The 17,266-nt window shown below is 30.2% G+C and overlaps 1 protein-coding gene across 7 annotated transcripts in view; it reads left to right on the forward strand.

Annotated features, from left to right (window-relative positions):
* LOC143254259 (vigilin-like) overlaps nucleotides 1-17,266 on the forward strand; it is a 53,116-nt gene that overhangs the window by 23,241 nt on the left and 12,609 nt on the right. For all 7 annotated transcript variants that reach the window (XM_076509125.1, XM_076509120.1, XM_076509124.1 and 4 more), the window contains exons 14-17: nucleotides 2,875-3,093; nucleotides 4,611-4,766; nucleotides 8,285-8,371; nucleotides 10,388-10,522. In XM_076509125.1, coding sequence (XP_076365240.1) covers nucleotides 2,875-3,093; nucleotides 4,611-4,766; nucleotides 8,285-8,371; nucleotides 10,388-10,522 — 597 coding nt within the window. The remainder of the gene's footprint in view (nucleotides 1-2,874; nucleotides 3,094-4,610; nucleotides 4,767-8,284; nucleotides 8,372-10,387; nucleotides 10,523-17,266) is intronic.

The raw sequence follows: 17,266 nt of genomic DNA on the forward strand, positions 1-17,266 counted from the left end.
CAGGTTACCATAATTTGAATTATAAATATAATTTGGATGGAATTAACCTTAACAATGTTATGAAGGACTATTTAGACTATTCTGTTCAGTTTTGGGCTCCTTAATTTGGGAAAGATATCAAATTGTTAGAAAGGGTTACAAGAATGGTGTCCAAGATAGAGGGATTGTCATATAAGAAGAATTAGAGGGGATCTGATTGAGGTGTAAAGGGAAATGATAATGTTAAAACACTGTGAGAACAATATGACTAGGGGACACAAATATAAATTTTGGCAGGGTAGGAGTCATCTTCAGCTAAAACAGTTTTAGTTTTCTAATAGGGTGGTTGGCCTTTAGAATGAATTGCCTACAGATGTTTGTAGAGACAGTAAATTTAAGTGAGTTCAAGAAAAAGGTTGATACATACTGAATGCTAAGGGCTGGCTGTAAGGTTGTTTTTGTAAATATATTAATAGTTTAAGTGGGGCAGCTGATATGAACCAACAAGCCCCATGTTGTCCCAAAACATTGTTATCTTTATTATGGTCAGATAAGCTTCAAAAAATCTTAAACCTTTTAAACCTCATAATTTTTCTAAGTATTTTTACTTAAACCATTGTTTTTGTTATGTATTCTTCATATTTGTCTCAGAGTGACAAAACTTTTGTACATGGTTGTGTAATTAGTATACTTGTAATTTAAAGAAAAGAGTAAGTTTTGATTAAACCGTAACTACTAGCCAGTTTACAATTGCCATATTATTTATTCTACACTGGTAGCTGTTTTCATATCTTTTTTTTTAAAGTGTTGAAAATTGTACTCATCAGTTAAGCCTTAACAAATATCTAGGAACCAGGTGTGCCTAACCTAACATAATTACTGTTTGTGCCAGAAAAAGGGACTTACTTTAGTGCCTCTCTTATCTGCACCCTTGTTATCCATGATCCATTATTATTTGCAGTTTTTCTTTTCCCCAAATTTTCTCAAAATAATTGTGCCACTACAATGCTAGACAATAATTTACATGCTTTTGATAAGTTGTTGCTCATAATTTTAGTTGCAACAGTTCAGGTGTTGCATGATATCTGTGGATTTCGAGTCCAGGATTTGGCATGCAATCAAATTTTAAGTTGGCTGGCTCAAACCTAGTCTTACCTGCTTTTAAAACAGGAATATAAAATACTTATAGATTGGTTAACTTTATTTGACTAGTGATTAAAGACATAGTATACAAAAACTTGTAAAACAGACATTAATATTTCTTAAACAATTCAATCAAATTTGGTTTACATCTACCATTCTCTGCTGCATGACTGATTCCTTGTAACCACAGACGAACATTCAGGTTGTGTTATGGTGTCACTTAGTTAAGTATTGTTCTCTTCCCAACAGGTAACTGGTATCTTCTGTCTGTGTTAACAAATACTTTTGTAATAGTTCTTAAGCACAGATTTGCACTTTTTCACAGGTGTTGACATTTTGTGAATGCACTTTTGTGTCTATAGTGGAAAAAGTGTCAAAATTTAGGAGAAATTAACCACTATTAGCAATTAACTTTCTAAAACAGAAATTGGCAATCAAAAAATGATATGTCATTGGAGAAAAAGTAGATTTGGAATTGTATAATTCGCAAAAGTTAGTGAAATCGAGTGTGATAACTGACTATTGTCTTTTTTTTTTTATCAAATTGGGACAACCTTCATAATTTTTCATGAAAATGGATTTAATGTTGGTAAAAAAAAGATATTTTAAAATAGATAACTTAAGTGTACTGAAAAATTTAATTTAAACAGTGGTCTAATTAGTGATGTATATTTGTGCTTCAGTTATCTGCTGTTTCCGTTATCCAAGATTTTTTGCTTTTCTTGGACAATCATGGATAACCAAGGAATTAGTGTGTATTTATTTACTTTCACAGCAATGAGTGATTCCTAAATAATTACATGATATCAACAATGACTTAATAGTATTGAATGAACTAACTGCCTTTGGTTTTGTCTAATTAATTCTAAACATGTGCAGTGATTGGTTAAATTGAGAGAAAGAAGATAAACAAAATGGTGTAAAGTTAATGGTACGAAGTGCAATCTCAGCACTTCATTCCCAAAAAAATACGAAGTGTTTAATCCACCATTAAAGAGCGCCAGTATGGCCAGATGGCCAGGGTGATTGACTTGCAATCTGAGGGTGACTCTTCATCTCACTAAACATGCTTGCCCTTTAAACTTTGGGAGCATTATAATGTGATGGTCAATTACACTATTCTTTGGTAAAAGAGTATCCCAAGAGTTGGCAGTGGGTTGTGATGACTAGCTGCTTTTCCTCTTGTCTTTCACTGCTAAGTTAGGGATAACTAGTGCATATAACCCTTGTGTAGCTTTGTGCAAAGTTCAAACAAATCAACATTAGAATCTTTGAAACAATGTTTGATTTAGGTCCTGAAGAACAATAAAATTGTTCTTGACTTAAATTCTATTTAGCATGGCCCTATACACGAATAAAATGGGAGCTAATACTAGATATATAATATTTTAGTTGCCATGGAGATGTGGGTTCTGGGAGTTTTTCAGACCTCTGTTAACGTTTATTTCCAGAATAATAATATATAATAGAGAAAATAGTTGTATCATAAAACTTTAGCTGATGATGGTACATTGTGTTCATCTCCAAACTCATAAATCAGAATCATGAAATAATATTAAGTACATACTTTGTATTTCTTTATTTACCTAATAATATACATGGGAATTGTACTTAGACAGGCTGAAAGTTTGTATTAATGTTTGATTGAAAATTGCTGTCAAAGAAAATCATTATTGACATTTATTTTAATGACATCTTTTCTTTCTCCTGTTAAATTTAATAATGTATGTATTCAATTTTTTTTAAATCTAGGAAGAGATGGCTACAGAGGAAGTAATAATTAACTTTCGCTTCCATTTTCGACTGATTGGCACCAGAAGGTGCATCATGAAGAAAATCATGGAGGAGTTTGATGTGGATCTCGAGTTTGGTAGCATCACTGACTTCAGACCTAATGTGGTAACAATAATCGGAATGAAAGATAATGTCAAAAGCTGTAAGGATTACTTGCTGAACTTCAGACAAAAGCATGTAAGTAACGAAATTTTAAAATTAGGTTTTAGTCTTTAGGGGATCAGTTTTTAAAATTCCTCTAATCTTAAATACACGTAAAACAAATTGTTTCTCAAATTAATGTTCAGTATATGTGTTTAAGAGATGTATAGAGGAAGCTAAGTGTCAATCAAGAGAGGTAGTAGAGGGAAGATGCTTACTGGGACTGGATCTACTTCAAAATTATGTTAATCTCAACTATAGCTCCTTCAGCCAACAAAAAATGCTGGATGAATTGGTTCACTTCCTAAATTTAGTAGTATGTATGTTTCAGGAGGTATAGTACTGATACCACCTAGCCCACCCCAGTATTTTGTTGAGTCCACCTCTGTGTCTCTGAAGTGATAGCAGCAAGTATCTTGTATTATTATCCTTTGGAATTATGTTCAGAGTTTAACATTAAATGAAAATTATGCAGAGTACAACAGGTAGTTTTTATGACTGATATTTCATTGTTTAACACCCATACCTACCTATCATTAAGTTGTGTAATATATATGTGTGTGTGTGTGTGTGTGAGAAGTTTATGCATTTGTCATAGCAGGAGACTTTTGTTTTAAAAGAGAAGTATTTTTCTTTTCCATGTTTTGGATACCAAGCATTTTAGGATTTAAAAAACATAATAATTGGCTGATATTTTAATAGTTGTTTGTCCAGCTATAAAATACAAAATTTGGAAATACTTAAGAAAGTATTTGACTTCTTGAATTATGAAATATGATACAACAATTTCTACCATGTAACCTACACTGCATATGTTTCAAAACGAAAGAAAGTGTGTTTATATAAATGGTCAGATCTCCAGTAAGTAATTTGGTCATGATTGAAAGACAAATCTAAGGATTCGAATGCACAACTTCAAACTCGTAACAGAACTTATTTGTCGTATTATTCATTTCTCACTATTTTCTTCACTTAGTTTGTAATAAAAGTAAGTTACATAAAAATAACCAAAGAAATAATTCAGATGGTTAATACAGTGCTATGACTCGAATATACCATTGTTCAAAAGCAGAAAATGATGTAAAAATGAGAAAACATTAGTTCATCACTTGGGTACTCTTGCTCTGAATGCTATTTCTGGGTTGTATCTGGTTGGACAGTGGCAAGTTTGTGAACTTACAATACTAAAATCCAGGGTTTGATGTCTAATGTGTCTTTTTGGCTACAGTTAATTCCCATTTTTATAAAACGTATTTCTTAAGAATATATTAACTTGTTTTGTAACAATAGTAACTGATATAATAAAAAAAAGTTGTTTATGTGGTAATTATGTATACAATTGTAATTTTTATTGTAAGTATAACATCAGGCTTAATCTTATTATAAGAGGATTGTGTTTTGTCTTATTTAATTTGTACTTCAAGTATATTATGCAAAAACTGTGAGATTCTACTTTACTAGATTGAGAAATTATAATTTCTTGCACAATAATATTTCTGGTTTTTATTATTTTTTAAACCAGAAACAGATAGTTACTCGTTTAATCTTGACAGATTATGATGAGAAGAGGTAACGAAAACATGTTCATTGGCTGCTATCAGTCTTCTTCAGTCCGGTCTCCTCTCACTGTAGGATTTAACTCCCATCTCGAAACTGTGGAAACAGTGAATGATACAGAAAACATAGAAGATAATGTAAGAGAACAATTTGTAAGTAACACGGGTTTCTTTTTACTTTTAATTATCAGTAACTACTGAATGGAGCAAAATTTTTAAAAAATCAATCTGGCTTTGAACTAGTTAAATATACATTTCTTATGTCCTTGCCAATAAAGAACAAAATGAGTTATTAGAACAGTTGGAATTACTCAGTATTAATGACATTTCCAACCATAAATGTTCTCCAGTGGTTTTAAATAAGTTAAATAATACATGTAGAATACATTTTGTAAATAAATTGTATTTAATTGTGTAAATAAGTTGTTTTTTTTTTGTGTGAATACTGTTGCTGGTATTTAATACACACACACACACAAGTATTTACTTAAAATGTTATATGTTCACTAATAAACTTATTAGTTTTGTAGAGGGTTTCAGGATAAATAAACCATTTTTAATGTTTAGACAAACTATGAAGGAAAATACACAATATTGTTTAAAGTAACTTGTAACAAAGTTTAGATCCACACTAACAGAACAATGTCAAGTTTAAACAGAAACTAGTTTCAACATTTCACACATCCTTTTCTGTTGGATTGATTTTTATGTGTGAAATGTCAGACCTAGTTTCTGTTTAAATTTTGTATTGTTTGTGAACTATGAAAGAATTTATTTAGTGTGATTTTAATATTACCGTACATATGAAACTGAAGTTTATTCAAATTGGTTTTGTAATAATTCTGATTAGTTTTATGAATGTTATCAGACCAATATTTCAATATTTTATTATTGAAACTTACTATATCAGTTCTTATTGGTAATTTTCTCTTGTATGTATCTGCTACACATACTTGTTTGAAAGAGTTTTTAAAAGAGACTTGGACTTGATTAATTTAGGTTTATATTCACTAAATTTTATCTTCATCTTCAGTGGTCAAACTTTATTTTTTTATTCTTTCATTACATTTTCACAATCAAAGATGCTTCTCATTAAGAAACGACTTTCTTAGTTTAATGGCAAAAAATTCTACCATTGTAAATCAGAATTCTTCAGGGATTTAGGAGATGATATGGAAGAAAATGGCAGTGGACTCAATCTCTCATAATTTAAAGAGTGGCTGGTAATGCTACTAGCATTATAGGTTTTAGCTTTACAGTATCACACCAGATTCATATACCATTAATGAGGTGTTTAAGGAATGTTGTTTGTGTTTAAAATTGGTTTGATTTGAATTTCGCTCAACGCTACTCGAAGGCTATCTGCACTATCCATCCATAATTTAGCAATGTAGGACTAGAGGGAAGGCAGCTAGTCATCACCATTCACTGCCAACTCTTGGGCTACTCTTTTACTAATGAATAGTGGGATTAACTGTATCATTATAATGCCCCACGGCTGAAAGGGCAAGCATATTTGGTGTGATGGGGATTCAAACCCGTGATCCTTGGATTAAGAGTAGAGGGCCTTAACCACCTGGCCATTTAAAATTGAATAGTCCTTTTAGCTAAGATTGTTTTAAGACATTTTAAACTAAACTTCTGGATACAGCTGTTTTAATCTTTCTCATAATCGTGTGAAATAGTGTTCGAGTAGGATATGATTAAAGTAACAGTTTTCTTTGGAGTAGCAACAGATTGGATATTTAGTTTTTGTGTGGATTGTTCTGTTTAGGAAGGATAACAGAAAGCAACTTTTTCTGATTGTTGTATTTCATGTTTTGAAACGTTTTGATTTCCTGATATTTTTGAAGGCTTTCTGTAGCAGAGTTTTCTTTATGGATTGAAGGAGTGGAATGTTAATAAAGTCCAGTGAATGTCAGTTTCTGATATACTTTTGTGGAGAGTAGACTGTGATTATTTAGGACAGGAATATCTGAGAAGGATAGTTTGTGATTTTTTTTAAATCTTCAACTGTAAATTTTGTATTGAGATGTTTACCATTTAAAAACTGGATAGATTCATTAACCAATTCAACACTGTTAAACAACACAAAAGTGTTATAAATGTATCTTCTGTAAAACATTGACTAAAAACAATCTGAACAGGACTGTAACTAACTTGTTTTGTAGAACCACAGAAACAGGTTAGCACACTATGAAGCAAAGCTAGAACATACATTCATTTCATCAGTCTGCTGATAGATTTTCATGTTGTGCATATAAAATGAGATTTTATCATCAAACAATGTAAAAATGGTTTAAAAACATCTGTCTAGTTTCATTCTCTATAAATGAAAAAGTATGGCAGAGATAAATGTTTTTTCTACAGTTAAGTTTGTAAACAGTGATTCGAAACCTTAACTAACACAAGGAATAGCTAGTGTTGAACTGTTTGTTTTAAACACTTGACAAATTCAGAATGAGAGGATACTTTTGAATCTGTCTCTTAAGTGTTCAGAGTCCCTAAATAAAACACATAAAACTTAACAGTATTGTTACATCTATAGTGAGGATACTGTTTTTTAAAAAAAGAATATAATAATCTCTTCATTTAATGCTCTGGATTTTCCAAACTTTAGATCATCATTCATTTTTCTTGTGTGAAATAAGTTATTCAAAGTTGATTGATGCTTATGTTAAGTAGCTCTCTAAAGTTCATTTAGTTACCACAAGCTATAGGTTTTTATAAGTTATGAATACATTTTATATTTTGGTTGTAATTGTATGTTAAGTAATTTGTGTTTAGATATCTTGAAAAGCTGTGATTCAAGATATTTTATGTAGAATTGGGTATTAATTACCTCCTCTTAATTATCTCATTGCTCTTCTGTCAAAAACAAACATATCATTTGTGAATAAAATAAATAAATTTGTTTTGATTGTGTAAAATAAAATTTGTTTTTTTCTTGTAAAATGCAAGCTAGTTAGAAATATTTCTTGGATGGTTATCTCAATTTTCTCTCTTATTTTCTTTTTTATAGGACATGTTATAAATGTTATGTAAAACACTGTATACATCCTATGTGTATGTAAAAATAGGCTTAATACTTTAAAGGTTGTTTGTTTATACAGGGTGAGCCAAAAGTAGGTGGACAGTAAAAAAACATTTATTTAGAGATCACATATACGTACAACTATATGTAATAAGACAATTATATTAATGAAAATAAAATGTTATTTATTAATGCAAATGCTCAAATTGTTTTCCTTCCTAAAAGAGATTTCCAATACTCTTTTAACACCCATATTCTTTTATCTATATTTAAAGTATTTGACATTATGGGTTCTATTAACAATCTAAAAAAAAAAAAAGAAAACAGATTAAATTAAAACAAATGTAATTATAAAATTGTAATTATATAACACAAATAATATAGTTGCAACATAGTTATAATATACAATTGCATTAATATAACCGATACATAAACCTATTCCAAATGCTGTCCACCTACTTTTGGCTCACCCTGTATATGTTACAGTGAAAGAGATAAGATTGGTAATGAGAGTTAGTATGACAATATTGTGATAATTAATGAATCTGTGAAATAGAAGTAAGAATGCAGTGAAGTTTGTGTATCAGAGTAAAGAAATAAACATTTATCTGAAGATCAGCTGGTGTTTTTCTTACAGCAACAGTCTAGATGCACAGTAGAACTGAAAGTCAAACCCGAGTACCACAGATTTTTGATTGGAAGAAAAGGGCTTACTATTAAAAAGGTAAATAAAAAAATGATTATAGCCAATCTTCAGTATACTTCATGCAGTTTCCTCATTTATTCATGTCCAGACAATGTCTTCATTCAGTGTTTTTTTTTTTTTGTTATTTGTTTAACACTATTTTAATCTTAAGTTAGATATTTTAAAAACAGATTTTGTATTCACAAGTATATATTTTACAGTTTTAGTTTTTTCTCTCTGAGACTTAAAAATTTGGTATTTAAATTAATTACACGTACATACTGACTGATTTATGGATAGATAAACATCAGACCTGGTTTTCAGTGCCTGTCCCACACCTGAAGGTTAATTCCTCTTCTGTTCTGTTTTTCTTTAGACTTGTTTCTTTTTAAACATCTTTTCTCAGTTGAGAGTAAGAATACGTTTTTAGAAGTTTGTCTTAATTACATGCTTTTGCTGCCTTTGATGGACATCTAGATATCAGACAGCAATACCACAACACTATTATTGAAAGTAAAATACCTAAAATTAAAGTAAAGAAATAATGTTTCATTATGAAAGATTAAATGAAATGAAAGAAAAACAAAATGCACATGTGTATCGTTGAGCAGATTGACCTCCCTGGATGTTAGTTTACTTTTATAAGCATACATTCTAAACATTCATATTTAAAATAAATAAACAAAATAAAGTCAACACTTGTATCAATGTAAAAATTGTTTGCCAAGTGTGAAAACTGAATCATTGTTGACTCTTTCTATTAAGTCAGTTCTGGTCTTTCTTATTTTGTTGAGTTTGAAGAAAATGAACCTTCTAACTTAGAGAATTTTTGTGATCTTCTGAGAGAAAATAAATATTTTTCTTCTTCTTCACATGCATAAAGCAAAAATTTTAAATGTTTTAGGTCATAGTGAAATAAAACCCACTGAAAGCAAGGCCTAAAGACTGACTTAGTGTTATCCATAGATAGGCTTAATACACGAAAGTATACCTTTCTGTAAACTACAGTTGATACACAGGAAGGTGTGATACACATAAACACTGATAAATTACAGCTAACAAATTTTTAGAAACTAATTCAACTGTTACAAAGAGAAACATTTTTTTGTTATAATTTAAATTCAAGCATGTTTTGTACAGATGAAAACTATACATGTAAAAATGGTTTGTTTGGGTTGAGAAAATTTTTATATAGAGGAGCGAACAATGTTTTGACCTTCTTCGGTCATCATCAGGTTCACAAAGAAAGAAAGAGGTAGCTGACCACATGTTTTAAGGGGGTTGTGTAACTGAGTGTAGGAATGTATAGGGCATGGTTAGATGTTTGTGTGTGTGTGTGTGTGTGTATATGTATATATATTTAATATAGGTATAAAGGTGTTCCTTTGTATTGGTTTATTTTGAGTTTGAGTTGTTGTATAAGTAAGGCTTCTTTCATTTTGGGTTTGTTTACGTTTGTTTCTTTATTTAGTATTTGAATGTTTTCTTTGGTTATGTCGTGTTTATTTGATTTGCAGTGTTCGAAAACGTGCGAAGGTGACTTTTTGTATTCTGTGAATCTGGTTTCCATATATATTTTTCTCTACAACTGGGTTTTCTCGTCATCACTGAGATAGAAACTATTACTACATGTTTATATCTTGATGTTCTGTGGGCACTGATGGAAAACTGAACCCCTGGACAATTTCTCATTGAAATAAGTTGTGAAGAAAAGCTTAATATTCATGCAAGTAAATGCAATGTAGGATGTTATGTTTTGTGGTAAATGTTCTATAGTGTGGTGTTTTGTATCAATAATTTTAGGAATATGGCATCTAAACTTATGCTTTCTGTATGTCATTCCTTTTGTCATTTGTCTCATCAGGAAGTTTTCTTAGGTACAAAGTGGTTTTCTGTAACACATTTGTTTAAAAATCAGCACTTAAGTTGGACTTGTATTATATAATATTATTGGTTATTGATTAGGGACATGAGAAATTGAAGTTCCTGATAACACATTCATAAAGCTTCTAATAATTTCAATGCTGTTAATAATGATGCACTACTTGATGGAAGGTGAGACGAAACACAAGAACTAGGATTGTTTTTCCGACAATTGAGGATGAGAATAAAGAAACAATCAGGATTACTGGAAATGAAGATGCAGTGATGGAAGCCAAAAAGATACTTGAAGATATGGTGGAAAATATGGTAAGTTTTATTTTTGTAACTTTACGTTTAATAACAAGAAATTACAAGGATCTCCTTCTCTAGTGTTTCACCACATTCTTAATATTATGCCAGGATCTCTGTTTCTAGTTTATTATCAACATTCTAAATATTACACCAGTCTAGAATCTCTGTTTCTAGTTTATTACCAATATTCTTAATATTACGGTAGTCCAGGATCTCTGTTTCTGGTTATTATCAACATTCTTAATATTACACCAGTCTAGAATCTCTGTTTCTAGTTTATTACCAATATTCTTAACATTACGGTAGTCCAGGATCTCTGTTTCTGGTTTATTATCAACATTTTTAATATTACATTAGTCTAGAATCTCTGTTTCTAGTTTATTACCAATATTCTTAATATTATGCCAGGATCTCTGTTTCTGGTTTATTACCAATATTCTTAATATTACGGCAGTCCAGAATCTCTGTTTCTAGTTTATTACCAATATTCATAACATTACGGCAGTCTAGAATCTCTGTTTCTAGTTTATTACCAATATTCTTAATATTACGGCAGTCCAGAATCTCTGTTTCTAGTTTATTACCAATATTCATAACATTACGGCAGTCTAGAATCTCTGTTTCTAGTTTATTATCAACATTCTTGATATTACGGTAGTCCAGGATCTCTGTTTCTGGTTATTATCAACATTCTTAATATTACACCAGTCTAGAATCTCTGTTTCTAGTTTATTACCAATATTCTTAATACTATGCCAGGATCTCTGTTTCTGGTTTATTACCAATATTCTTAATATTACGGCAGTCCAGAATCTCTGTTTCTAATTTATTACCAATATTCTTAACATTACGGCAGTCTAGAATCTCTGTTTCTAGTTTATTATCAACATTCTTAATATTACACCAGTCTAGAATCTCTGTTTCTAGTTTATTACCAATATTCTTAACATTACGGTAGTCCAGGATCTCTGTTTCTGGTTTATTATCAACATTTTTAATATTACATTAGTCTAGAATCTCTGTTTCTAGTTTATTACCAATATTCTTAATATTATGCCAGGATCTCTGTTTCTGGTTTATTACCAATATTCTTAATATTACGGCAGTCCAGAATCTCTGTTTCTAGTTTATTATCAACATTCTTAATATTACACCAGTCTAGAATCTCTGTTTCTAGTTTATTACCAATATTCTTAATATTATGCCAGGATCTCTGTTTCTGGTTTATTACCAATATTCTTAATATTACGGCAGTCCAGGATCTCTGTTTCTAGTTTATTATCAACATTCTTAATATTACACCAGTCTAGAATCTCTGTTTCTAGTTTATTACCAATATTCTTAATATTACGGTAGTCCAGGATCTCTGTTTCTGGTTATTATCAACATTCTTAATATTACACCAGTCTAGAATCTCTGTTTCTAGTTTATTACCAATATTCTTAACATTACGGCAGTCTAGAATCTCTGTTTCTAGTTTATTATCAACATTCTTAATATTACACCAGTCTAGAATCTCTGTTTCTAGTTTATTACCAATATTCTTAATATTATGCCAGGATCTCTGTTTCTAATTTATTACCAATATTCTTAATATTACGGCAGTCCAGGATCTCTGTTTCTAGTTTATTATCAACATTCTTAATATTACACCAGTCTAGAATCTCTGTTTCTAGTTTATTACCAATATTCTTAATATTATGCCAGGATCTCTGTTTCTGGTTATTATCAACATTCTTAATATTACACCAGTCTAGAATCTCTGTTTCTAGTTTATTACCAATATTCTTAACATTACGGTAGTCCAGGATCTCTGTTTCTGGTTTATTATCAACATTTTTAATATTACATTAGTCTCGAATCTCTGTTTCTAGTTTATTACCAATATTCTTAATATTATGCCAGGATCTCTGTTTCTGGTTTATTACCAATATTCTTAATATTACGGCAGTTCAGAATCTCTGTTTCTAGTTTATTACCAATATTCTTAACATTACGGCAGTCTAGAATCTCTGTTTCTAGTTTATTATCAACATTCTTAATATTACACCAGTCTAGAATCTCTGTTTCTAGTTTATTACCAATATTCTTAATATTATGCCAGGATCTCTGTTTCTGGTTTATTACCAATATTCTTAATATTACGGCAGTCCAGGATCTCTGTTTCTAGTTTATTATCAACATTCTTAATATTACACCAGTCTAGAATCTCTGTTTCTAGTTTATTACCAATATTCTTAATATTACGGTAGTCCAGGATCTCTGTTTCTAGTTTATTACCAATATTCTTAACATTACGGCAGTCTAGAATCTCTGTTTCTAGTTTATTATCAACATTCTTAATATTACACCAGTCTAGAATCTCTGTTTCTAGTTTATTACCAATATTCTTAACATTACGGCAGTCTAGAATCTCTGTTTCTAGTTTATTACCAATATTCTTAATATTATGCCAGGATCTCTGTTTCTGGTTTATTACCAATATTCTTAATATTACGGCAGTCCAGGATCTCTGTTTCTAGTTTATTATCAACATTCTTAATATTACACCAGTCTAGAATCTCTGTTTCTAGTTTATTACCAATATTCTTAATATTACGGTAGTCCAGGATCTCTGTTTCTGGTTATTATCAACATTCTTAATATTACACCAGTCTAGAATCTCTGTTTCTAGTTTATTACCAATATTCTTAACATTACGGCAGTCTAGAATCTCTGTTTCTAGTTTATTATCAACATTCTTAATATTACACCAGTCTAGAATCTCTGTTTCTAGTTTATTACCAATATTCTTAATATTATGCCAGGATCTCTGTTTCTAATTTATTACCAATATTCTTAACATTACGGCAGTCTAGAATCTCTGTTTCTAGTTTATTATCAACATTCTTAATATTACACCAGTCTAGAATCTCTGTTTCTAGTTTATTACCAATATTCTTAATATTATGCCAGGATCTCTGTTTCTAATTTATTACCAATATTCTTAATATTACGGCAGTCCAGGATCTCTGTTTCTAGTTTATTATCAACATTTTTAATATTACATTAGTCTAGAATCTCTGTTTCTAGTTTATTACCAATATTCTTAATATTATGCCAGGATCTCTGTTTCTGGTTTATTACCAATATTCTTAATATTACGGCAGTCCAGAATCTCTGTTTCTAGTTTATTACCAATATTCATAACATTACGGCAGTCTAGAATCTCTGTTTCTAGTTTATTACCAATATTCTTAATATTACGGCAGTCCAGAATCTCTGTTTCTAGTTTATTACCAATATTCATAACATTACGGCAGTCTAGAATCTCTGTTTCTAGTTTATTATCAACATTCTTGATATTACGGTAGTCCAGGATCTCTGTTTCTGGTTATTATCAACATTCTTAATATTACACCAGTCTAGAATCTCTGTTTCTAGTTTATTACCAATATTCTTAATACTATGCCAGGATCTCTGTTTCTGGTTTATTACCAATATTCTTAATATTACGGCAGTCCAGAATCTCTGTTTCTAATTAATTACCAATATTCTTAACATTACGGCAGTCTAGAATCTCTGTTTCTAGTTTATTATCAACATTCTTAATATTACACCAGTCTAGAATCTCTGTTTCTAGTTTATTACCAATATTCTTAACATTACGGTAGTCCAGGATCTCTGTTTCTGGTTTATTATCAACATTTTTAATATTACATTAGTCTAGAATCTCTGTTTCTAGTTTATTACCAATATTCTTAATATTATGCCAGGATCTCTGTTTCTGGTTTATTACCAATATTCTTAATATTACGGCAGTCCAGAATCTCTGTTTCTAGTTTATTATCAACATTCTTAATATTACACCAGTCTAGAATCTCTGTTTCTAGTTTATTACCAATATTCTTAATATTATGCCAGGATCTCTGTTTCTGGTTTATTACCAATATTCTTAATATTACGGCAGTCCAGGATCTCTGTTTCTAGTTTATTATCAACATTCTTAATATTACACCAGTCTAGAATCTCTGTTTCTAGTTTATTACCAATATTCTTAATATTACGGTAGTCCAGGATCTCTGTTTCTGGTTATTATCAACATTCTTAATATTACACCAGTCTAGAATCTCTGTTTCTAGTTTATTACCAATATTCTTAACATTACGGCAGTCTAGAATCTCTGTTTCTAGTTTATTATCAACATTCTTAATATTACACCAGTCTAGAATCTCTGTTTCTAGTTTATTACCAATATTCTTAATATTATGCCAGGATCTCTGTTTCTAATTTATTACCAATATTCTTAATATTACGGCAGTCCAGGATCTCTGTTTCTAGTTTATTATCAACATTCTTAATATTACACCAGTCTAGAATCTCTGTTTCTAGTTTATTACCAATATTCTTAATATTATGCCAGGATCTCTGTTTCTGGTTATTATCAACATTCTTAATATTACACCAGTCTAGAATCTCTGTTTCTAGTTTATTACCAATATTCTTAACATTACGGTAGTCCAGGATCTCTGTTTCTGGTTTATTATCAACATTTTTAATATTACATTAGTCTCAGAATCTCTGTTTCTAGTTTATTACCAATATTCTTAATATTATGCCAGGATCTCTGTTTCTGGTTTATTACCAATATTCTTAATATTACGGCAGTTCAGAATCTCTGTTTCTAGTTTATTACCAATATTCTTAACATTACGGCAGTCTAGAATCTCTGTTTCTAGTTTATTATCAACATTCTTAATATTACACCAGTCTAGAATCTCTGTTTCTAGTTTATTACCAATATTCTTAATATTATGCCAGGATCTCTGTTTCTGGTTTATTACCAATATTCTTAATATTACGGCAGTCCAGGATCTCTGTTTCTAGTTTATTATCAACATTCTTAATATTACACCAGTCTAGAATCTCTGTTTCTAGTTTATTACCAATATTCTTAATATTACGGTAGTCCAGGATCTCTGTTTCTAGTTTATTACCAATATTCTTAACATTACGGCAGTCTAGAATCTCTGTTTCTAGTTTATTATCAACATTCTTAATATTACACCAGTCTAGAATCTCTGTTTCTAGTTTATTACCAATATTCTTAACATTACGGCAGTCTAGAATCTCTGTTTCTAGTTTATTACCAATATTCTTAATATTATGCCAGGATCTCTGTTTCTGGTTTATTACCAATATTCTTAATATTACGGCAGTCCAGGATCTCTGTTTCTAGTTTATTATCAACATTCTTAATATTACACCAGTCTAGAATCTCTGTTTCTAGTTTATTACCAATATTCTTAATATTACGGTAGTCCAGGATCTCTGTTTCTGGTTATTATCAACATTCTTAATATTACACCAGTCTAGAATCTCTGTTTCTAGTTTATTACCAATATTCTTAACATTACGGCAGTCTAGAATCTCTGTTTCTAGTTTATTATCAACATTCTTAATATTACACCAGTCTAGAATCTCTGTTTCTAGTTTATTACCAATATTCTTAATATTATGCCAGGATCTCTGTTTCTAATTTATTACCAATATTCTTAACATTACGGCAGTCTAGAATCTCTGTTTCTAGTTTATTATCAACATTCTTAATATTACACCAGTCTAGAATCTCTGTTTCTAGTTTATTACCAATATTCTTAATATTATGCCAGGATCTCTGTTTCTAATTTATTACCAATATTCTTAATATTACGGCAGTCCAGGATCTCTGTTTCTAGTTTATTATCAACATTCTTAATATTACACCAGTCTAGAATCTCTGTTTCTAGTTTATTACCAATATTCTTAATATTATGCCAGGATCTCTGTTTCTGGTTATTATCAACATTCTTAATATTACACCAGTCTAGAATCTCTGTTTCTAGTTTATTACCAATATTCTTAACATTACGGTAGTCCATGATCTCTGTTTCTGGTTTATTATCAACATTTTTAATATTACATTAGTCTCGAATCTCTGTTTCTAGTTTATTACCAATATTCTTAATATTATGCCAGGATCTCTGTTTCTGGTTTATTACCAATATTCTTAATATTACGGCAGTCCAGAATCTCTGTTTCTAATTTATTACCAATATTCTTAACATTACGGCAGTCTAGAATCTCTGTGTCTAGTTTATTATCAACATTCTTAATATTACACCAGTCTAGAATCTCTGTTTCTAGTTTATTACCAATATTCTTAATATTATGCCAGGATCTCTGTTTCTGGTTTATTACCAATATTCTTAATATTACGGCAGTCCAGAATCTCTGTTTCTAGTTTATTACCAATATTCTTAACATTACGGCAGTCTAGAATCTCTGTTTCTAGTTTATTATCAACATTCTTAATATTACACCAGTCTAGAATCTCTGTTTCTAGTTTATTACCAATATTCTTAATATTATGCCAGGATCTCTGTTTCTGGTTTATTACCAATATTCTTAATATTACGGCAGTCCAGGATCTCTGTTTCTAGTTTATTATCAACATTCTTAATATTACACCAGTCTAGAATCTCTGTTTCTAGTTTATTACCAATATTCTTAATATTACGGTAGTCCAGGATCTCTGTTTCTGGTTATTATCAACATTCTTAATATTACCAGTCTAGAATCTCTGTTTCTAGTTTATTACCAATATTCTTAATATTATGCCAGGATCTCTGTTTCTGGTTTATTACCAATATTCTTAATATTACGGCAGTCCAGAATCTCTGTTTCTAATTTATTACCAATATTCTTAACATTACGGCAGTCTAGAATCTCTGTGTCTAG

Source organism: Tachypleus tridentatus, chromosome 6 (assembly GCF_004210375.1).
Source record: "Tachypleus tridentatus isolate NWPU-2018 chromosome 6, ASM421037v1, whole genome shotgun sequence".
Lineage (NCBI taxonomy): Eukaryota > Metazoa > Arthropoda > Merostomata > Xiphosura > Limulidae > Tachypleus > Tachypleus tridentatus.